The following is a 24,753-nucleotide window of genomic DNA, read 5'->3' on the forward strand; positions in this document are numbered from 1 at the left end:
AGGCAGCCTGGCATGTGCCAACCACTCATGTGTCAGCCCTGCATGCATCCTTCTCTCGGTCAGGGGGCCTGATTTGGGACAGGACCTCCAGGGACAGCCAGGCCTGCATTGAATGGCCACAGAAAGCTTATTAGAAGTAAACAGACTGTTCTCTAGCATGCCAGCACGGGGATGTAAACAAACACATATAAATAATCTCACTAAGGCTAGTGTGCTGATTATTTAATGATTATGCAAGGGATTGACTGACTATGAGAGGGATTATACTTTGTGGCTTTGATCTAAATATTCAGCTTTCAAACTTGTATATATTAGGGAAATATATGTGGTAATAGCCTATATTTCATTAATTTATATTTATAATATACAACTGACAAAATGTGCATAGCTGGCAACAATTAGTCAGTATCTACATTGATTTAAGTCTCACAGTTAGAATCGAATGGACTGGTTATGCTATATGTGATTAATTAGCTAAAAAGGACCAGCTCGAGAATTGAACAACACTGGTTGTGCTGTATGTTTTTGACTGTCTAAAAATAACCGACCCATAAGAGTCATGTTCATTCGGCAGTCAGACAAGGGGGCTGCATCCGAAAACGGATTAATAAGCAGCGTTTGCGCAAGCAGGTACCTCACGATTTCTGAGGTTGATCGTGAAATCACGATTTCCGATTCCGTTTAAATGACTTACAGCAAAATAGAGGGATTTGGTGAGAACTAAACAAATATTTAGTTACTACAGTAGTAATTTCTCACTAGAAATGACATCAGAAGTGTTGGTCAAAAACGTACATTTACACAAACTGACCTGCAACTGCAACCGCAACTTTCACCGAATGGAATGCACTGGATTATGGGATAACAAAGCTGTCTTGCCTTCAAAAATCGATCAGATGAAGGCATCTCAGACAGGAAGTGAAGCTAACATCAGATACGGACATGCCTTGATGCCTTCCTACCGTGGAATGTGTCCTTCGAAGGCAACATTTTAAGTTTTTGGATGCATCCGGGTTGCGCTGTATGTTTTTGACTCGCTAAAAAGAACTGACAAATATGTGTCATTCATTCAGTAGAAGAATGCACATGTGAACCTCATTCTTTTTGTTCTCAATTACCAACCCTAAATTAGGTCTTCATAACTAAATAATATATATCTAAATAAATAAACAAGACCTCATATAGCCTTCATAATAAAAGCAAATTAGATTGAATCAGGACAAAAATCAGAAGTCACTACTACATTATGTAAAAACAACTGGTGAGGAAAGGACTTTTGTGTCATCTGTCTGGAGCAAATGTTAGTGCAGCAAGACAAATGTGCGTTTGAAGTCAAGAGGAAGATTGTTTCAGTTTGTGGCTATGTCATTACTGTTAGCTAAAGATGAAAGATTCAGACTCATCCTCCTACTTGCCGTTGTGTGGCGCAGCTGAAACCGTGCATAAAAGATCTGTGTATGTAGCAATCAGCTCTGCCAAAATAATGGGCAGCTCAGCGCTGACTGTTTTACCTGCAATTAAGGGAGCTAAAAAGATAATTGTCTTAAAAGCACGAATCAGTTACATAAGGTGATATTGCTCCTTCGTTGTGGAGCGCCGAAGGCGCCACATTCCATTATCTCTTTGATAATCTTAGTCTCTCATCTGCCAAAAGGATTCAGAGAAAACTGAGCTGTCGGAGAGATGTAGTAAATATCATAAAGCCTGTAGTATAATATTACATTTACTGTATTGCACCACAGTATTACAACAAATACATAATAAGCAATATCATACCTGCTGTTCCAAATACCCTTGTCTGTTCTTTATCTGTAAATTTGTGCAAATAGTGCTTTCACATATAGGTAAATGTGCTTATTTAAGGGTGGAAAGGGGTTATATCATATCTTACCACACCACCAGGATCTTTGGGTTCCCCCAACTCCAAAATGCCAATTTAACCCCTAACTGTACCTATCAACAAATGCTACGATGCCATCCTGGGGTGGGCAACTTCAGTCAGTCTGAGAAGACATAAAATGTCAATACAATTTTTGACATGAAAAATGGTCAGCATCAATATCATCACCCATCACATCAGCCCCTGAAAAATACACTAATGGTAAAAACTTTGGAATAATTCAGATTTTCATTGTTTTTTAAAGAATTTATTTGGTCAACAAACCAGTAAAAACAGTAATATAGTTAAATGTTAGTATAAAATAACTGTTTTCATACATTTTAAAATGTAATTTTGAGTTGAAAGTTGAATTTTCAACAGCCATTACAGTGTCACATGATCCTTAAGAAATCATTCTAATATGCTGATTTGGCGTTCAGTTCTTCTACTGAACAATGGTTCTTATTAATGTTTTTGCTGCTTAATATTTTTTGTGGAAACCGTGATCCATTTTTTACAGGATTCTTTGATGAATAGAAAGTTCAAAAGTACAGTATTTAATTGAAATTGATAACATTATAACTGTCTTAACTGTCATTTGGAATAATTTAATGCGTCCTTGGTGAATAAAAATATTAATTTCTTTTTCTTTTCTTTTTTTTTTTCTTTGGCACCAAATCAACACATTACAATGATTTCTGAAGAATCATGTGATACTGAAGACTGGAGTAATGATGCTGAAAATTCAGCATTGCCATCACAGGAATAAATTACATTTTAAAACACATTAGAAAATGGTTCTTTTTCTATTTTTTTTTCTGTATATTTGCTCAAATAAATGACATGGTGAGCATAAGACAGCATTAAAAATTATTAATTATTTCAAACTTTTGACCGACAGTGTATAAATTATAATATATAAATTATATAAGTCAATACTAGTAGCCGATACTACAAGAATATAAGAGAACTAAAGTAAATAAAGAACTTAAAGTCTAACGTTTTTTCATTTCCCTCAATGGCCCACCAATAGCCCCGCCCCTGAACAAAAGGCTCAGTAAAAAAAAAACTTGCGTTTTCTTGAAGTGGAAAGAACATGCACTGGTGTGAGAACATTCACGTACTTTTCCCAAAGGTGCTGGCGCTCTCCACCCCCTCCCTCAGCCAGCTAAGCACTTTCTCATACAGTAATATCCTGCAAGAATGTCCAGCTGTGCTTTCATCTGCTGATTTCATTAGGCAGAGTAGGTAGATATCAAGGATTGCATTATGCTTTCCTGTAATTCAATTCCCAGTGTTCCCAGCTGACACGTTCTTTGCATTTACGAAGACACTTCAGCTTCCCCCACCTACGTAACTTACCTATACAGCAGCACATTTAAAGCAATTTCCATCGAGGGGGTGAGGGGGGCTCAAGTCTGATTGGAAACCTATATATAGCGCTCATGAACAACAATGCATTTTGATACAGATGCTCCAGGTGGGCAACTTCCATGTGGTTTGATTGCCAGCATGGGAGCATCATCCTGTATTGACACTCCTCGGCCACAGGGCCACGATGATGCTGGCGATCTGCAGGGCTGGGCCTTTGAAATAGTAATATTCAAAAGGAGCGGGAACATCTAAAGGCAAGGCCCATGAAAAATTAATGCAAAGGTGCCAAGTCATTCGCATGCAGCAGCGCTGTAGAAGCCCACTCGTGTGACTAGAACATTTTTGACAGGTCAGCCAGGCGGAACAGAGCAGTGCAGGCATGTGGTCCACTAAGGACGTAGAGAGAGCGCAGGACATGCTGATTCCTCTGCCTGTCAGACCGTCCAGAGGTGGCCTGCCACTTTCAGAGGACATCCAGGAGAGAAGAACAGAGTTCAGCGCAAGAGCAAAAGCAGACAAAATACCACTATTACCTTCATTAAATGGTTAGCTCACCCAGGAATGAAAATTCTGTCATCATTTACTAAGCCTTATGTCATTCTAGTACGGTTTATATGACTTTCTTTCTTCCCTGGAACACACAAAATGGATGTAGTTATAATATTCATGCCGTCCCCCCTTCCCCCACCCCCATTACAACTGAAAGCTCCAAAAAATGACAAGAAAGAATAATGAAAGTGCTATAAAAGTAGTCTATATGACCTGTACCCTGTATTTCAAGTTTTCAGAAGCGATAAAATATCTTTGTCATCATGAATTCAAAACTGAACCCATTTACTTTGTCAGCGCACATTACTAGTCTTGTGGTGAACAATTAATCTGTTTAAGTTAACGCACAGAAAAACATTTTTGTCGTGGAAATCTTTAATCAAAATCTCAAAATTTGCTTCCGCTCTGGAATGGCGTTCCTTCTCTGATGACGTCAGTTTGACAGGTTGGGTTGAATATCCTTAACCACTCACCTCAAACCATCAGTGTGGAGAGGAGGTACGCTTAAGTAAAACCCTGCCCTCTATTCAATATTCCGCTTCACTTGGAAATATGTCACAACACTAAAATAAAGATTTAAACTCAGATTTATGTTACAATATAGAAGAAAAGATCTGTTTCTCCGTTTCAACTTCCTTTTAAGTCCCTGGAACTGGTGCGAGAAATCATGCGTCTACACTAACATAATGCTACGAGCTATGGCAATCTGTTCTTTGCACAAAGCTATCCTATGGCTTCAAAAGACTTCAGAAGAATATAGCACATGACGAGTCATATGAACTACTTTTAGGGTAGGGTTCATTTTTGTAGAGGGTTTACTATAGGAAAAGGACAGTGTGAATAATCTCCATAACGTCTCATTTTACGTTCCATGGAAGAAAGAAACTCTTGATCTTCTGAAGATCTTCTTCAATATGAGTTTGGAAAAGCATGAGACTTACAACAGAATTTTTGCACAAACTATCGCTTTAACAGCCAAAGCAATAACTCAGAGAGGTATCGCCGTAATAACAGAGCAAAAAGAGCCCTTAACATGTAGAGTGTGTGTTTACATGTGCGTATGATATAGGTAAGTGACAAGAAAATTTTAAAAGAGAAATCTGAAAACTGCGGAGGATAGAGAGAGAGAGAGAGAGAGAGAGAGAGAGAGAGAGAGAGAGAGATCCGCATTGGATCAAAAGTAATTATTCACAACAGGAGGCTGCAGAGTTAATTCGACCAATCAGAAGAAGGGTGGGGGATGGCTAGAAAGAATGAGAACGACATAGAGGTGAAATCGGAAAGAGAAACCGCATCAAATACAAAGCTATATTTACATGGCTAAAGCGTTCCTCAGGCTTCATGTTCAGCTATGGAATGAAAGTGTTCAGTTCATTCCAGTTCATTTGATATTGTCACCATTGGCAACAGCATGTCGTCACCCAAGGACTGCCAAGAGACTATCATTTTGTAAAATACCCAACACTTAATCACTTCCTTTGTCATGGTGATTAAACAAGGCTGTTTGGAATAGAAAGCAAATGTATTGCTTGAAGCAGACTGCACAGTATATACTGTATAACGCCAACTATTTTGCAAAACTGGTATGCCACGCCAAACATTGCATAGTATGCTACAATTTTGTCACATGACTTCACTGTAAAACTTCACTTTTGTCACATGACTTCACTGTATGTTTAAAGTCCTGTATTATGCTTTTTTAATATTACCTTTCATGCAGTGCAATAAAGCTGTTTGTGAATGTAAACGATCTGCAAAGTTTTAAAGATCAAAGAAACAAAGTTTTTGTCTTCTAAAGAAAGAATTGATTCTGAACTGCTGAAATAAGTCATCAGCCATTCCAGTCTCACTTCCTGTTACATATCTATGTAACAATGTAACACATTTGCATAATGCCAGCCTATGGTCTTCATTGGCTGCCAACGAACAACACCTATGACCCACCCTCAAATACTGTAGTTGTAGATGCGACCTGGAAGAGTTTCGCATTGTTGACATGTCAAGAAAACACTTTTTATTAGCACTGCAAATCCACTTTGCAAGCACCTCAAAAGGATGATGAGGACTCGGCTCGCGCTGGAATTGATGCCACTGAACCATTTTTCCATTGGCTTTTGGATTATTGCAGAAAATATCTATAAAATATTATTGCAAATCATGACATTTCACAAATGAGCACAACTTTTATGAATTTTGAAGCCTAAATAAATGGGTATAAATAAATTATACCACGGTCGCATGACGTCACCAATATTTAGCTTTCAACAACTCTTTCAATCTTTATATAAAAAAACCATTTCCCCTGGAAGTCTGAGTTAGAAGACTTTGCAAGTCTTTTTCAAGTAAAAGCTTCAAATCACACTAGGGTATTATTGATGTATTTTATGTTGTAAACATGAAAATAACTTGAGCTTGAGAATACTTCAAGACTGTTTAAATCTCTGTTTTGCACATTGTTCATACTTTTACATATACTGCAAAAGTAGCATTAGTAGTGTAATGTAGCAAACTACTGTGTGATGATTCATACTGAATCTTCATGACTATTTTCAATAATCTCATCAACAACAATTAATGCTGTGTACATATTTGTACATGCAACAAAAATAGTAGCATGGAAGAACGCCATTTAAAACACCTCATTATCAATCAGTTTACATCTGTGAATTATTCAATTTGAACCTTTGAATCTCTAAGATGCAATTTTTACACATCTCCTCAAGACTAACTTACGAAAAAGCACTTAAACCATAGTAAGTCAGTGTGTTTACATCATTATTACCTGATTTTCTTCAACTACAGAACATTTAGAAGTCCTCCAAAAATAGCAACCTAGACGCTATACTGTGATCAGTGGAACTGACGACTCTCTTTCTGCAACACAGGGGCATGTGCGACAGACAGGGTTTTACCCTCCTGCTCCTATTCTTTCAATATAAAAGGAAGAAAGGATCACTAATGAGCCGGTAACGGGTAGACGTGTGGCCACAGAGGTGAAGGAGTGAGAGAGATCTCTTTGTGAGTGAAAAAGCTTCCTTCTCCCTTCATCTTGCGATTATGTGTCAACATCAAACATGGCGACTAGCGCTCCACACCTGCCTGTCAGTGCAGTTCTTTGGAGCTAAGATTAAAGGGGGTTTTGCTCACCAGAGGTAAAAAACAACAACAAAAAAAAGCAAAATGAAATGCACTGTAGGACCCAGAACACATCGTATCTTTAATTCCTTCAGTTCTTTGTTCAGACAAACAGGTGGACTGTTGCGTCCTCTGAGCAAAGAGAGCGAGTCTTTTTGCAACCTGCATTAGGAATCCAAAAACATTTTCAGAAAGAATCATTTTTATCTCTTGAAACAACCCTTCAAGCTGTGAGATTTGGAATTTATCATACGCACAGCCATGATGCCAAATCCACCAACTCAACGCAGTGATATTCATTTGCCGTCTTCTTGGACTCAACCGTTCAAAGCCATTCCAACTTCCACCATGTTGCAAAAAGAATGAAGACGTCACTGAGCCTATACCAGTTTTGGAAAAATCCCGTTCAGTTAGGGAGAAAGAAATTAAAATAGACATTTCATATATCCAACAGCACCACTATTTAAAGTAGGCATGAAATAGAAATTCACCCCATCTATTTTCCAAGTGCTCGTAATTGATCTTATTGAACGAGTCTTCCGTGCGTGTTTCATTTATTAAAAATGTTCTGAGCTTATAATTGATCAAAATTCTTTCTTTCTGAGGATTTCTCCAATAATTTAGTGCACTTAAACCCCACCACATTAGAGAGGAAAAGATCTGTTGGTACTTCCATTACATTGCGAAAATGCTGAAAACAAACTAAGCTTTGTCAAAAGCATCTTTGTCAGGCTGTCAATTACAAGAGACTATGATTTCGGCCAGTGGAGTTATAATGGAAGTCTACTGAACAAAGCATTCTGGTGGGTTTAGAAGCAGATATGCATTTATATCAATGAAATACTAAAATGAGCATTATTTGAGTTACAAAGTAGTCTAAATGACCTTTTTAACAACAGCAGATGTTATTTTTTTGGTTTCCTTGCACGATTTATAATGTTCTTAAAGGGATAAATCACCCAAAAATGTAAATTCTGTCATCATTTATTCACCCTCATATCATTCCAAAGATGTATGACTTTCTTTCTTTCCACAAAAGATGACATTCTGAAGATTATTGAGAGCCAAACAACAGGATATAATTTATCAAAATGACATGAGGGTTTTCATTTTTTGGGTGGACTATCCCTTGTGGTTATAGTATATTTTAACATTTCTCCTGATGTCTTGCTCCATAGACTTCCATTGTATATGCATACGTTTCCACAAATTTTACAAACTGAGGAACGATACAAAATGATTTTCTGATCAAGCTTAACCTGAACCCAGAACATTAATTTAATGTTTTTTTCAAGGTGAAAGTGCAAGCCCATTTAAGACCTTGGAATGATTTTAATCCCTTAGTCCAAATCTGGCATAAAACATTACACAAACATTAAATCAGTACATAAGCCAACTTTTATAAATCAGTGGCAAGACAGACAGGTCCGACAACTGCTGAAAGCAAAACAAGACCCGTGTGTTGACGGAGGTGTTCTAGAGCAGGGCAAAGTGCACTGTGGGAGACAGAGGGAGTGTGTAACAGCCTTTTTTTAATGCTAATCATATCACACTTACAGATCTTCCTATTCTCTGCACATTAGGGTTCTAAGGTCAGATCACATTTACATTCCTGCATTTGGCAGACACTTATCCAAATTGACTAGTATATACGGTGCATATTTATAGTGTGTGTGTGTTCACAGGAACATCATTTGAGCTACAGCACATCAGCAAAGATTGTAAATAGGCCTAATACTAAAGGAGGCTAGATACTCAAGACATTAAATGACTTAAAGTTGGTCAACGTGCACAATAATTCACCAAAAACACCACACTGCTTTTCTGCAACCGGTAAAAGGTCTACTTCTGAGTTTCAAAAAACTATTGCTGAGAAAAGGCATGCAACATATTAGGTTTTCTATTATCTCCCAAGGAAGTTATGAATAATTTACTGCCACTGTTACACATGCATGGTTGGACTTTTCTACTTGTTCACTTAGGCAGGAAAAAAGCTCAAGAGGCCCCAAATACAATCCTCAAGCATGAGGAACTCAGTTCTAATAAAATGCTGAAAAAGTATGCAATATTTCAAATCAATACATACATATACACAATACCGTTCAAAAGATTGGGGTAGGAAAGTCGAAGAAGTCTCTTTTGCTCACCAAGACCGTATTTATTTGATCAAAAATACAGGAAAACTATAATATTGTGAAATATTATTACAGTGTCAAATAACTATTTCCTATTAAAAATCATTAGTCCAGTCTTCAGTGTCACATGATCTTTCAGAAATCTTTCTAATATGATGATTTGCTGCTCAAGAAGGGTCTTTCTGAACCCAAACATGTCACATTCTTCAATGTTAAAGAGTTAAAAGTTCTTTGGAGATTTCAAAACATCGCTTGAGCTATCTCAACTTCTGGTCTAATCAATTTTGTTTGGAAAAGATATTTAGACTTTGCATTAGGTTGTGCTTATGACACACAACACACCTGTCCTTAAAAATAAAAAAAAAATAAAAAAAATATAAAGAAAAGTTACCAAACAATCATCTAAATAAACAGCTAAATGTGGTGTAGAATCAAGCCGTTTTCTGACCAATCTTTGTGAATTCTGTCCATTTCTTAATGGGTTCACCTTTGTAGTAGTGTATTTTACTTTCTTTAATTCTTTAAAATTATATATTTTACACTACAGATAAACTTTAAATGAACATATTCAAAAGGTAGACAATTAGGGTTGTTGATTTAGATCTATCCAGGTGGTATATGAATAATCTGGTTGATAATTAATATTTATTTTTTAGAATATTTATATTTTAGTTCATTTTGCAGTTTCCCAAGTAGATGTTCTGAGACGCTGGTGGCAAAAAGAAAAGAAATATTTCTACTTCATAAAACAACTCAGAAATGGCATACAGAACAGTGAAGAGATATTCAATTTGGATCCATCTTCAAAGGTCAGAAATACTATCTGGTGATTAAAAAAGTCCACATGATTAAAATTCTGTCGAAGAGAGTTTAGGCCTTTGCTTTTTTGAGTATTGATGTAAAACAGAGAAACCTTTTCAGAAAAACATAATATCAAACTATAACACCAAGCATCATATTGCACCTGTTCTATCAGCCATGAACACCTGTCTTGCGATGAAACACATCTGGCAAATTCATCCTGGCACAGAATCAACAAAATCTATCTCTGTCTCTTCTCTATTCCTGCCCTTTTCACAGTTATTAACTGGAAGCCTGGTGCAGCCAGAATCCGAGTGCAATGCCAATGTGTGGCTGTGAGAGACAGAAAACCAGTGTATTAGTATAAAAGTTGGTGAGAGGAAGCTATAAAGTAAGTACAGACGGATGCCGTGTACCAAGCAGGGTTGTATGAGAAAAAGCAGGCACAGAATGAGTGGAAAACGATCACTCACTTTTTATGCACCTCACATCCTGATAAATATAATCAACCAATGATAACAGCACAACACTGTAACAATGACTCTTCAGCGTCAAGAATACCAACTAAGAAAAAACCTCCAGCATGTGATTGTATCTGTATTAATATGAGACAAACCTGCATTATTTGGCTTGAAAGAGAAACCACTTACAGATGTTAAGAAATCAACATCCAGGCCTTCTTTATACTCCAGACATTCACTGTTGACCGCAAGCTTTTCAGCACCAAAATGGCCGACCAACAATCCATCTTCTTCTTGTAAAGCATTAAATTCCCTAATTCTGGAATATCACCTGAAAACAAAAACAGTCTATTTATGCCCTCACTTATCTAAATGCACTGTGATAAACAGATTTAAATGCAAATATTTTGGATTATGGTCTTGGTTTTCTGGAGACACACCTCAAAGAAAGAAGACTGTTGATGAGGACACTTGGAAAGTCACCTAACTTCCTCCTCCAAGACGAAAACATCCATTTCCATCTTAGGAACGCAACGTCTTGGTTCTGGCTCTTAGTTTTAAAAGTTTAAAACGTATAAAAGTAAAAACCAAACTTTGTAGTCCAATCATGGAGGCGCAAACTTTTCTTTAGCACATGCCGTTTGTAGTTCCAGACATTCTCTCCAATAGTGAAGCCATTAGAACACAAGTCAGATGCATCTTCATCTGCGGTTAAGATAACAAAGACCCCTGAAGACACATGGTCATCTCTTGGCGCAATCAACTTCAAAAGTCCAGTCCAAAAAAAAATGGGGAACGCACAATTCTTCCAGAATTGTTAAAAACGTCTCTTCACCTTTGCACTAGCTTCTTGCAAAGTAGCAGGTAGTTTTCTTTATAGATTTGGTTTTTTAGCACTAAAGCTGAGCTCCTGCACTCTGGGTATTTTTGATTTCCTTTGCGCAAAAGCTGAGCAAACAGACAAAGGGAGCTGCGATAAAACCCTGCCAAGTCTCGCCTGGGTTTTTTCTCTTCCATTCCTCTCCCTCTCCGTGCTCCCGCACTCCCGGCGTGGCAACTTTCCCGAGAAACCCTGGCGGAGCTCCAGCCTGTGTCTGCTCGTCTGGGCCCCCCTCCTCCCCCCGAAAAAGCGCCAATTTAGGCAAATTGATCAAAACGAATCTCAAATTAATTTCTCTTCTCTGCCATTCCCTGCCACCTCCATCCAGATACGGTCCCCTCCCCTCCTCCCTCGCCAGATGCACAGACGTGAGGACATTGGAATGTCTGTCATGCCAATCTCCCCAGCGTCCCCGCACTTCCAACGTTTCTCCTTTGACTGCCCATCCGCTTCATCCGTTGTTAGCCACTGGCACTCGAGAGTTGCTCCGTGTTTCACCTACTCACTTTCAGATCTATCTTAGCAGGGAAAAGTCCTGCTGCCGTTCCTCTTTTCAGCGCGTGCCAAAACAGCACCTCCTGTGCTTCTACTGCCATTTTTGGGGACATGGCAGCGATGCTGTGCCAAAGCGGGACGGCCCTAAGGACACCCTCCCTAAAAAAATTCCTCACTTACATGGAAACCAAACCATGCATGTATTCAAATGCACTACCACAAAACTGTTGTGATATTTAGCACGGCAAATGAACAACTAGAAGCTGTGAAAACAGTTGGTCCATATTGCACTGACAATCTATATTTCCTATTAAATATCATTTTAATGTAATCTTTGCTGCTTTGGTTAGAATTAATTTTTAAGCAAATACCACATGTATGATGTTCAATAGCACAACATCCCTATTAGAGAAGGATTTATTCTGTACTACTTAATCGACTATCAAATTTCACAATTAATTTTCTTTGCATATTTTCCTGGGAAAAATTAAATATACTTTTAAACTGACTCCAAGGTCAAGCATTCCACCGGATGAAATTTTTTTTGTGTGTGTGTGTGTGTGTGTTTTAATTAAACTGTCTAAAATACGAAGCACTTAAAAGCAGAAAAATAAATAAATGAATGAAATATTCATGTATAGTCACAAATGTCTGTTATAATTTGCCTATCAGAAGTTAAATTGTGTGTAATTATGGGTGCCACTTAAAGGGATAGCTCATCCAAAAAAATGACATTCTGTCAACATTTACGCACCCTCAAGTCATTTCAAACCTGTGTGACTTTCTTTCAACTGTAGAACACGAAAGAAGATGTATTCAGGAGGAATGCTGGTGTCCAAAACAAGTTTGGACCCTATTGACTTTACTGTATTACATGGACAAAACACTATAGTCTTTTTGTTTTCCACACAAGAAAGAAAGTCATAAAAATTTAGAATGACATGAGGATGAATAAATTATTATAGAATTTCAGTTTTGAGTGAATCCTGTTTTTTTTTGTTTTTTTTACAGATACAATGAAGTCGAATGTTAATCAGAATGATTTCTGAAGGATCATGTGACACTGAAGACTGGAGTACTGATGTTAAAAAAACTGCTTTGCCATCTTAAAAATAAATTATATTTTGAAATATATCATATTTAATATATATATATATATATATATATATATATATATATATATATATATATATATATATATTAGGGCTGTCAAAAGATTAATCGCGATTAATCGTATCCAAAAATAAAAGTTTGTGTTTACATAATATGAGTGTGTACTGTGTAATTATTTTGTATATATAAATACACACACATGCATGTATATATTTAAGAAATATTTGCATACATATACTGTATATATTTATATATAATTTATATTATATATAAATATAATTTTTTATATATAAATTACACATTTTACTTAAATATATACAAGCATGTGTGTGTATTTATATATACAAATTTAATTATACACAGTACACACACATATATTATTTAAACACAAACTTTTATTTTGGATGCGATTAATCGTGATTAATCTTTTGACAGCCCTAATATATATATATTAAAATAACTAATTAAAAGAACTGTTTTAATGTATTTTTGATCAAATAAATGCAGCCTTGTTGAGCATAAGTGATTTGTAATGATAATTATTATAATTTTTTTTTAAAGTACAATCCCACTCCAAAAAGAAGTCCACACCAACTACACAACTTGAAAGAACTGAAGCAGTTCCCTCAGCACATGAGCTAAGCGCCCACAAAGTTTTTTTGTACGAGCTGCTCGTGTTCAAAGAGACATCGCATGCCCTAAGCTCTGATCTCATTCTTCCATCTGTTCTGTGGTCTGTAACCTTCAACCAGGTTCATTACATCTTCAAAGTGAGACACGCGTGTGTCAGTGTTGCAGAGTGTTACCTGGCAACCTTCCAGCTCCGCGGTGGAGTCCCGTTGCCAAGGGGAAGCCTTGAGAGGCGAGCGCTGATGATCAGTTCACTGCAGTCTGAAGGGGTGGATCCCTGCACGGCACGCTTAATGCCATTGCACTGAACGCCAATGTGAGTCGCATGTCAAGCAGCCTGCGGATGCTCCAGAGAGCAATGCATTGCAGACACAATATTATTATTATACGTATTAACTTCTAGGCCAATTTACAACAATAACCTATCATCGGCTACTCCAAAGATTCCTTTCCAACCTAAGTCCACAGCTGTCCAATTTAAATGAATGCAAATGCAATATCTGCAAAAATGGGAAGGAAATGTCCACTTGGACCTGCTGCTGGGAGGACGGGCCCGGGGCTGGAAGCCAGAAAATTGCTAGTTCGACCTCCAAAAGAAACATGCCTTGTTTTATCACTATTGTGCCCTTGAGCAAGACAAGTGATCTGCTCCAAACGGGATGGTTTTCTCAAAAATGAAAAGTCTGTTCTTGTTACTCCTACCCATATGCTGTTATTTTTTCAGTGGAACACACAGTGGATAGCCTACATGCTCCATTTTTTTTTTTTTCAATAAAACAAAAACAAAAGGTGTTTAAAGGGAAAAAATGCTATAGTTTTGGAAATTAGAGGGTGTGTAAAAATAACCTTTTGAACTGTCCCTTTAATAACTGCACCCACATTATTCATTTCACTTTGGATAAATGTGTGCTAAATAAATAACTACTTACTATTCTAACTAAATGTTTTCTTTTCCGATTAAATGATGTCACTTAAACGGTGTGATTTAGGATTCGTAGCAAGCCTCCTGTTCCCATCAGAGCTCTTCACTCTACTTGAAGCAGTATTTCCATTTTTATGTAAGAGCCTGAGTCAGCTGTTCTGTTCCACGGTCTGCAAGTGTGCTTTTTATTGCCCTTTACTACCCTGTACTCTTGCCTCTGAGGAAAAAGATATTGAATATTTAATGCCAAGAGTGTTGGGAGATATTACTCAGTAAAAAAAGACTTACTTTGAAAACATTTTGCTCCACCTAAATGGTACTCTGAAGTGAAACATTTATTTAAAAAAAATGAAAAAGAGAAAAGGGGCTGAGTAAGATGTACTGATACTGCAGTAGGGCGTCACAAAACATATATGAAAACATATATGAATTGACTATTGAGTAAGGGAATGGGAGTAAATAAAGTCTCCAAATACCCGCTATCTGGATGTCAAGAACAAACCAAATGACTATTAGATGTTACTGTAGCACTGCGCATGCGCGTCGCACAGATCCAGGAAAAACTAAACAAAGCCCCCCGTTTCCTCGATCGCAGAAGACCCATCATACATTTCTTTTTGCACACGTAAGCTTATGCTGCAATTCCGTAACCTATAACATTATATGTATCCCATCGCGAATTAAAACCTTACAGCGCTGCCTTTTGTTTGACCGCTGATAGCCGCGTGAACTGAGAAACTCAGAGAAATTCACAACGCCATACCTGACACTTTCATGCTCTGCTCCCTTCCAGGCAGCGCTTCCTCCGGAGATGGCATTCGCACTTTGGAAGACATATCTCCCATTCTTTGGATAAAATGACTCCAAACCAAACGCACGGAAGTCCGCGCGACCATGAGCACAAACACGCCGCACGCGATGCACTTGTGTAACGATTGCACAAGCGCGTGCTCGTTACTTAACTCTTATACAAGTAAATAAGTATTCTTATTAATCCAGTGCTAAAACGGCTCAGAGTCACTGGTGTGTTGGAAAATAACGCCAAAAAAAGCTTATGAGCTTGGAATAGCTATGTTCTTTTGAATAAAAAGTGGTAAAGCTGCGTGTTGGCACTTTTTTGAATATAGCCTACTTTTATATATATATATATATATTATTTTTTTGATGGCTCCGTGGTGACAATTATGTTTAATACTACAAATATGTAGTATATTAATTAATGTGAGCTTAAAAAATGCAAGTTTTAAATAAGTCACACCCATAGACTATTTTGTGTACCCATAGGCTATATTGTATTTAATATTCAGAATGCTCATATTTATGTAATTTATTTGTGCTGATCATTAGACCTGTGTGCTTGTGTCAGTTACTGGAAGTTTATGATCGTTATGTGTAATAATTTCTTAAAACTGAAAGTCAGTTCTCTTATCAGTTAAATGTCGGCGCATGGCCGCATACATTATAGCCATTGGCGTGCATACAAGTTGTGCGCATGCGCGACCAAAATAAAAATACGCTGGGTATTAAGCTCAGACCGCTCATTTGCTTACCGACATGGTTGACACTTGTTAATGCACAAACAACGTTTTAGATCGACACTGTAATACTGCATAAGATTTCAATTTGAACTGAATGCATAAATCTGGCGGTTTCAGAGTAAAACCAAAATTGTGACATTCACTGCAGCGCTTCGGCAGTGCGAAAACCTCTATGGCGAAAACCTGTAACGTTACTAAAGTAGCCTACTTACTTCCTGGCATCCCGCCAAAATAAAAGCTGGTTGATTTTAGATTAGAAAATGTTGAAAATGCATATTTTAAAAAATGAAAATTTAAATATTAAGCGTTGTATTGTTTAAGTGTATACAAAACAACCCAACATATCGACCCAATATGTGTAACCCAACGGTTGGGTTAAACAAATAACCCAACGTTTTAACGTGTACTATAAAATAATTGTATTTTTCTTTAATACCAATTTGAAATATATACATAATAGTATTATCACACTTTATTATTTTGTTTATTTAAAAAAAATAAAATAAACGCAGTAATATATATATATTTATTATTATTATATTTAATGGGTCACACTGTGTGCAGTGTGAGCACCAAACCAAATCTCCAGGTGCTCTCATGAGAACCATGACTGAAAAACGTATGTGCACCCCTGCCTAGGTAAGTGTTTTTTGTAGAAAATTTGTTACATTTCCTTTACATGATCACTTTATGTCAATTTAGAATGTATTAATAAACTGATAGAAATTTGTTTCAGTTTCAAATGACAGGCTACTGTAGCCTAGCAAAATAATCTAATATCATAACAAAAACAGAACACTGAGTAGACATTTCTTTGTTTGAGATGATATTCCCGGGCCCTTGAAGGTGTCGTCTGTCTGCGAGCACTCAGAGACAGTGTCTTTATCCATGTGTCGTCAGCATAAGGGTGGATTGAAAAGCTTTACCATCTGGAGTTCACTGCGTGTCGAATGTGTTTGTTGGAGACACGCGTGCGGCAGACGACAGTCCTCAAAACTGCAACACAAGAGAGGATCAGGAGACCTCTGCTGACCTCAAAGCAAGAGCAGGGGCGAATACTAACCCTCACAATACATGCACTAGGTGGAATTCTGCAAAGTGCATGGATAATTCACATATGGATAGATAGATAGATAGATAGATAGATAGATAGATAGATAGATAGATAGATAGATAGATAGATAGATAGATAGATAGATAGATAGATAGATAGATAGATAGATAGATAGATAGATAGATAGATAGATAGATAGATAGATAGATAGATAGATAGATAGATAGATAGATAGATAGATAGATAGAACTACTCGTATAGTGAAATACAGGCCTGCGTAATAAACAAGACACGCTGTTGTTGGTGACTGGTTTACATCACTAACCAAATGAGAACTATCAGTGATTTGGAGTCGGTGTAAACGTTTTCGTGTACCAATAAAATGAGGAAAGGATGAAGATAAATCAGTGTTCGACAATAAATCAATGCGGCATGAGGGATGAGCGTGTGTGGGGGATGGGACTGAACGCGCAGATGACAGGCCATATGGAGTCGGCCTTCATTTTTGGACACACTTTGATGAACTAATACTTTCAAAGGGTGTATCGCAGTGTTAACAAAATATTTATTTCACGTGAAATCGTTTACATCGAAGAATTAACAGTCAATGGTGTTATGGCGCACGATGACCTTATTTCTTCAAGAGACTTGTGGTTTATTTGCCAATACGCATTGCCTTACATTTGTGTTAAGATTAGAAAAAAAAAATAATCTAATCAAACTTAAAATAAAAACGTGTTTTTGTTGTCATTCATATTATAAACCAGTAAATCGTGCACTCAAACGTCACAAAAAATGTGAATAAAAAGAAAAGTGCATTGTTTAGAATACACGACGCATGTGCATCATGAAAAGTGCAGAAACTATTTTCCAAACGACTAATGTTTAGTAAGCCGACAGATGCCACCTCTTTCCACCAGAGTATAATCCTCTCTGAAGGGAAGGGAACAGAGGAGCAGGACGGAGAGCTTCAGTGTGTGTGATAAACTGGGCTACTCTCCTCCTCTCTGTCAGATCGCGCTCTGCATCACACCATTTCACATGATGACCGACTCTGCTTACGAGCACCGAAGCCTTCTGCTCTGGCTATTTGCTTCTAACATGCATTTTTCTGCTTTCCTTTTTTCGTTTATCATGAAGAAATTCGAGTGATGCAACACTGTAATCGGGAATGATTTATGTCGCATCCAACAGCATCAAGGTGCGCAAAAGCGTGCGGAACATTTGATGATTTTTTTTTTGAACGACGCTCCTCTGCACCGACTGCCTTGTGGACATTTCCCCAAACTGGATATATGGACAATTATTATCTCGAGGGATAAAAACCTGTTATTTATGTCCTGCTTCGCAAGGTGTATTTGTGTAAGTTTTGATGAAATCGATGTGCGATGTTATTTTTTTCAAACAAATTGTTAATGTCAATCAACTGCGTCTGTTTTACTAAAGCATGTTTCTTTTTTCCTTCTTATAGCTCATATGACAGCAGACTGTAAACGCATTGAGGGTGCCACTGTATCAATATATGTCAGGCTATATTAATAGGTTCTTTGATTTTCAGACTGAATGGATCGCCTAATTAAAATCCAATTTGCGGGGAATTTTCCTTTCGGTGTATACGGTGCAAGGTCGGCTTTTGACAAATGGTCCCCTCCACTCCCCCCCCCCCCCCCAATATTTAGTTTACCCCCTCCTGATGCAGGTGCTTTCAACTGCCCCCACCTTCTAACATATACCCCGCCCGACCCCCCACCCGAGGCGGCGGTGTCTCTGGTCCCACAGATTCCCCCTTCTTTCTTACCTCTGCTGCATTTTGCATGAGCTATCTAGGTCATTAGCATTTTAGCGTATGCAAGACTTGACAAAGCTGGTGAGGAGCCAGATGGGCCCTCTACTATTTTTTACATCTCATGGGAGTTGAGCAAGGGACCAACTGCATGCAGCACGCCACTGAGCGCCTTCTTTTTATTGCCATCACTCGGGCCTTATGTTGCACCAACACATGATGGAGAGATGCGCACCGTCCTGTGGAGATAACGCACTCGTGCCATTCGAAAAAAAATAGGTAATGTAATAACTGGGAACGCTTGTTTGAATTATTATGTGTGTGTTGATGCACAGATGCCATAAGAATGCATGATGCTCTGTGCAATGTTGGATGCTGATGCTGATGCTACACCAGTCGGAGGAGGACGTAGACATTTTGGTGCAACATCGTTGCTGCATGGGATATACTGTAGCTAGTTGTGCGATTCTCAACATTGTGGTTGAAAACAGGCCTGCTTTTCTTCGTGTTCACAGCGGACCTTGATTTAAATGTCCATACAATTAAGGCACGCGGTGAATGCCAAGAGAGATGGCAAATATCATCGATGAATGCTTTTAAAAACTGCACGAGTTAGTCCGTGCTTGCGATGCATGACAGTTCTTATTTTCTTTCGCCCGGTTTTTTTACGAGAGAGAGAGAGCTTGTGTGGAGGCGAACCGACGCATCAATGCGGCCAAACTGAGCTTTAATATTTCATTGCGTTCTTCCATAAGTGTGTGCTGCGCAAAAGTGCGTATCCTTGAATATTATGAAGTGTCATTATGGCGAGTTCAAAACACTAACTGTTAACCTTGAGGTCTGATGAAACGTCCTTTTGTTATTTGTCTATTTAGAGGACGCTTTTAAAATCTAGAAACGCCACATACAGTAGTCTCATTTGCAGACATGTATATGGGACACTATGTCTTCGGGAGAAGATGAAGAATAATATGGTTAGAAAAGTTGTGAGGCCTTAAATGACAACCAATTTTAACAGAACACATCACGAACCGTTCCGGATTTCTTGAATTTCTGACAGCAGTGGGTCCTCAAAGTGGCACTTGTCATGTGTCCTCATTCTAAAGGCACAGAAAATATTACGCATGTACGTTTGTATTGTATCCTTGATACTGTAAATCATTTTAGTTTGTCAATAAAATCTCATATTCACAAAGCAGACATTAATTTCTTTTTTTCACGCAATATTTGCCACTTTGTGTTTCGATTTATTACTTATTCACTAATATTATTATTTATTCACTTTATATCTCTGACTTTTTGTGATTGACACTTTTTACAAAATTTACACACCAAAAAATATGGATGCTAATGATGCTCATAATTACGATGCAGGCCGCGAGCTATAGGCCTATGTGTAATTTAACAGATTTTTAACTGCAATTTAAGCGATATTTCATATAAATTCACAATGACGTTCACAATTTACAAAATCAACATTTTATCTGGCGTCGAAAAGATAGAATCACTGCCTGATTCCTTAGAATATTTTTTTAGAATAGCCTATACTTTTTATCAGTTCTAGAAAATGTTATTTGCGTTTGCTTTAATCCAGCAATCAAAACACTGATCTGAAGAATCATATAACGCAACACCAAGAACGTTTTAAAGAACCAGCAAGAACAGCAAACATGTTCTTGATGGTTCTATGCTGAATTTAAGAGGACCATTGAAGAACCTTTATTTTAAAGTGTAGGCTACAACACGCTTATGCTATATTCCGGTTTGATAATGGAAATATTTCACATTATGGCGCCTTAAACATGCCATTAATTACAGTTCCTGACACAATATTTCATCTTCGCTTCATATGAAATGTTCATTTTTAGAGATACATCCTACACAGTGTTTCATCTTTAGACTACCCTAACCGCGAACCTCTTTTTCAAGGTCATTTATCAATAGCGAATGGTTGCTTTTGAAAATGTGGGCCTATAGGCTTTTGCCAAATCATTTTTTTATGGTTAAATAGGCAACTGAAACTATTATATTAGGTAAACGCGTATATCCGGCAATCAAAAATATCAAAGAAAACATGATTTTGTTGCATCATAATAATTTAAATTTTGGCTATACCAGTCGAATTGTAGTGTAATGATTTTCGTCCACGAGGCTACTAATCAAGCTTAACGTAATGTATCATTTCCGTTAGAGGTTTAAGTATTATTTAAACTCCCAATTCACCTCAGAACACTAGAGCGTGCAGGCCTTCTTCCTGTAAGTTCTAGAATGCAACCATTCGAACGCTTAGATTAAGCGTTCAGGCAATTCAAGCCAATAAATGGAGATAATCAAGATGCAATTTTATAAGCCACACGAGCATTACGGCTGGAGTTTTCATTTCAAAGGTTCAGGAAAAAGAAATAAGCGCACAAGGGCAGTTAGTAACCTCGAACCACGGCACTAAAATGGCCAAAGACATCGCAGTGGAAAAAGTGAGGAATTATGCACAACACAGAATTTTCCGCCTTTTAGCAACGGAGAAGCGAACCGTGTGCGGCCTTGTCGAAAATGCTATATCCTTTAAAGGGTATTTAAGGACACTGCATAATGTCAGATCAACCTCATTAGGCAGAGGTGTAGCCTACATTAGCATATTTCATCAAAGGAATATTTAGGTCGCAGATTCAATTCACACAGCTGCCCCGTGCTTCAATCAGGGGGTTGGTAATTTTTGTAAATGTTGATTCTTGAAGGACGCGGGGACACAGTGGCAGTGAGACACAAAAAGAAGTTGTTTCATTGGAATTTGCATGGGTGGATTTAATGTATTGGAGTAGAAAAAGAACATTGAAAATTACAAATCAAGGAAATATAACGCTGGAATAATGTTGGAAAACGTGGACTGTTATGACCAAATAGAGAGCTATGTTAATTAATGAGATGAGCGAAACTGTCAGGTAAGACTATACACTTGTGACGAATAAAAACGACTTGTCCTGGGTGCAAACTATACTATTTTAAATGAATTCGAGTTTTAAAGAATTTAAAACACCTGCTTAATGATTAAAATATTTTCAAGCAAACTCTGTCGAGGTTTGTCTGGCACAATGCAAATGGTCATTTCGCGCCACTATCAGTAGGCTATAATAATATATAGGCCTATATATATATATATATATCATAACTAAAGCTTGTGCTGTAGGCCTATAATAAAGAGATGTATAATGACATTACGTGTAATGCTTTAAAACGCGTTTGCAGGTAAAAATACGCGCCCTACTTGTAATCTAACTAGAGAGAGAGAGAGAGAAAGAGAGAGAGAGAGAGAGAGATATGTATTATGTACATATGTTCTTTAACCATGACTCCCAATTTTTTTACGTTTCTAGTGTATGTTTAGGGGGTCTGACCCCCATAAATCGTTCCTTTGTGGCAGTTTTTCTTTTCTGTCTTTTTATACAACGATGCAACTAAGCACCATCAGTGTAATGATCCATTCAGTTATATAATAGGGAGAAACTGAAATCAAACCCACACACAAGTCCACTAATTTCTTTCGTGCTTTCGTTTTTACATATTAAAATATTCGTAGTATAAATATGCCTCGAGGTTTAATGCGTTTTTATAAAACAAAGATATGGCTCGAAATAAGAAGGAATGCTCCACATTATTACATCATGAGAACTGAAATTGTACCAGGCCACGAATGTGAGTGAGTGTGTGTGAGTGTGTCCTCTCTCACCCCAACACCTTATGGTGTCCACAAGGTGGCATTGTTTGACAGGTGACTATTAATTATCATAAACCAGCTGATCATGTAAATACACTAGTGAATGCCACTGATAAGTTATTAGTTTGGAAATAAAATATTAAAAATATGAAGCACAATAGGCATATAGCCTTCAGAAAGCTTAGAAATGTTATCACACATAACAGTTCAACAATAATTCTGATTCATAAAATATGGACAATGTTATTTTTATTTCACTTGAATATTAATTTAAAATCTCTTCATACAAACGTCAATGAGAACACTGACAATCTTTATAATATATTTTGTTATTTATTTCGTGTTTAAATATCAAAATATCCAACTCATATGAACTAGTGGAAATATGTATAATAGTTACAGATATTCAAATGAAGACATTTCAAAGGCTTTCTGTAGTCAAGCAAATTAAACACACATTAAATGACCTTCAGGCACTGACCTTATGATACTTTAAATATATATTTTTTAAAAAAGGCCAGGGAATGATGACCAAGAAGTGAATATTGCCTTTGGATAAGAGAATGAAAAAGGCTGATTAAATGTTTTAGCAGAACAGCCGAGAGGCGAATGCAAGGAAGTGAAGAACAGGATGATGACAGATAGAGAAATAGATAGTGTGCACCTTCCCCGATCTTAGTGGAAGGAATATCCAGCTGACGGGAGACCTCCACACCACTGTGTGATAAATTTCAGCACATCTTGACATTCTGGACTGTGAGTGGTCTGAAGGGTGAAACAAAAACAACCAATCATGATCAAAGCACCACAGGCGACCCTAGGCAGGATGGTTGGGGAAAAAACAGTGAAGTAGTGCAAAAATTGTAAATGCACCCACAAGGATAAAAAAAAAAAAAAAATGATGATGAAATACATCGAAAGAGAGCATTTACATTTACTTCAACACAACACATGCTGATAAATTCAGTCCCGAGAGTTAACTTTTGATCAAGAGAGCATATTAATTATAATTTCAAACGATTGCAGTGTGATTGAAGACTAATTGTGAAAGCTCAAAGGTAACAATGACTAATTTGTACCTTTGTAGCCATCAAGAATTTATTCCAGTCATCTTTATTTGCTGCCATCCCTGGTCTTTTGAACTCAATTTTGTTGCGCAGGACAGGGTAACCTGTGTTCCAAATAAAAAGAAGAAAAATAAAGAAACTTTCTTGTTAGTTGTATAATTCTACTCTTAAAAGGAGCCCTTTAAAAGAGCTTGTTTAAAGGGATAGTTCAACCAAAAATGAAAAATCTATCATTTACTCACCCTCGGTTTTTTTTAGGAACGTTTCAGCTGTTTTTGCCCATACAATGAAAGTTAAAGGGGTCTAAAACAACAGTCATTATATGGCCAAAACACACAAAAGAAATGTCTCTTCTTCTGAGTTCCACAGAAGAAAGAAAGACATACAGGTTTGGATTGACATGAGGGTGAATACAAGATGACAAAACTGAAATTTCGGGGTGAATTATCCCTTTAAAGGAGCCAGTTTACAAGCCATTTAAAGGAAATATTGATCTAAGTGTCCCTGCACACACTGGACCGTCTTTTGTGCAGACTGCCTCACCTGTGACGACGCAAGGTAGGGACCGGATGCCAGTGCCGGCAGCCACTAGGGAGGCTTCATATGTGCCCCTCTCATCCTTCGGCAGCACCTGCTCCACCCGCTGGTCCATGGACACAGTCAGAACCCATTCCCTAATCTCCTCCCTCTTTTCCACCTAGAAAACAGCCAATGGAAAGAGTTTGCTCAAAGAGTAAAAAAAAACACTAGCAGCAGTGCAGTTTTCGAGGCGAAGGCTTACGGTCACGTGCAGCTTCGAAGGTACGGGGACCTCAAATGGAATATCTGTATCCTGGAAGTCTGTGTGATCTAAAGCATCCAATGTGCCCTCGTCGATGCCCTGGAAATGTAGAAAAATTACAGAAATTAAATGACAACACCAAAGGAGATATATAAAAAAATGAAATTAATCTACACTGCCGTTTAAATTAAGTTTGGGATATTTTTGAAAGAAATCATGTATGCTCACCAAGGTTGCATTTATTTAATAAAAAATATAGTAAAAACAAAAATACGGTGAAATATTATATAATACTGTGAAATAATATATTTTATAATAATGTAATTTATTTCTGGGATGGCAAAGCTGCATTTTCAGCATCATTACTCCAGTCTTCAGTGTCACATGATCCTTCAGAAATCATTCTAATATGCTGATTTGCTGCTCAAGACACATTTCTTTTTA

The 24,753-nt window shown here is 37.4% G+C and overlaps 2 protein-coding genes across 4 annotated transcripts in view; both read right to left on the reverse strand.

Moving 5' to 3' along the window:
- Positions 1–15,339, reverse strand: part of msraa (methionine sulfoxide reductase Aa) — a 72,904-nt gene extending 57,565 nt beyond the window's left edge. Inside the window, exon 1 of one of the 2 annotated variants that reach the window (XM_081379572.1) lies at positions 15,138–15,339. In XM_081379572.1, the coding sequence (XP_081235698.1) occupies positions 15,138–15,270 (133 nt within the window). In that variant the 5' untranslated portion in view covers positions 15,271–15,339. The remainder of the gene's footprint in view (positions 1–15,137) is intronic. The other variant, XM_081379573.1, reaches the window with a different exon arrangement.
- A 7,355-nt stretch (positions 15,340–22,694) lies between these two features.
- ift172 (intraflagellar transport 172) overlaps positions 22,695–24,753 on the reverse strand; it is a 34,660-nt gene continuing 32,601 nt past the window's right edge. For both annotated transcript variants that reach the window (XM_081378832.1, XM_081378831.1), the window contains exons 45-48: positions 24,310–24,408; positions 24,072–24,225; positions 23,541–23,632; positions 22,695–23,226 (exon numbers count right to left, since the gene is read on the reverse strand). In XM_081378832.1, coding sequence (XP_081234958.1) covers positions 23,137–23,226; positions 23,541–23,632; positions 24,072–24,225; positions 24,310–24,408 — 435 coding nt within the window. In that variant the 3' untranslated portion in view covers positions 22,695–23,136. The remainder of the gene's footprint in view (positions 23,227–23,540; positions 23,633–24,071; positions 24,226–24,309; positions 24,409–24,753) is intronic.

This window comes from Scardinius erythrophthalmus, assembly GCF_964197995.2.
Source record: "Scardinius erythrophthalmus genome assembly, chromosome: 11".
In the NCBI taxonomy this organism is placed as follows: domain Eukaryota; kingdom Metazoa; phylum Chordata; class Actinopteri; order Cypriniformes; family Leuciscidae; genus Scardinius; species Scardinius erythrophthalmus.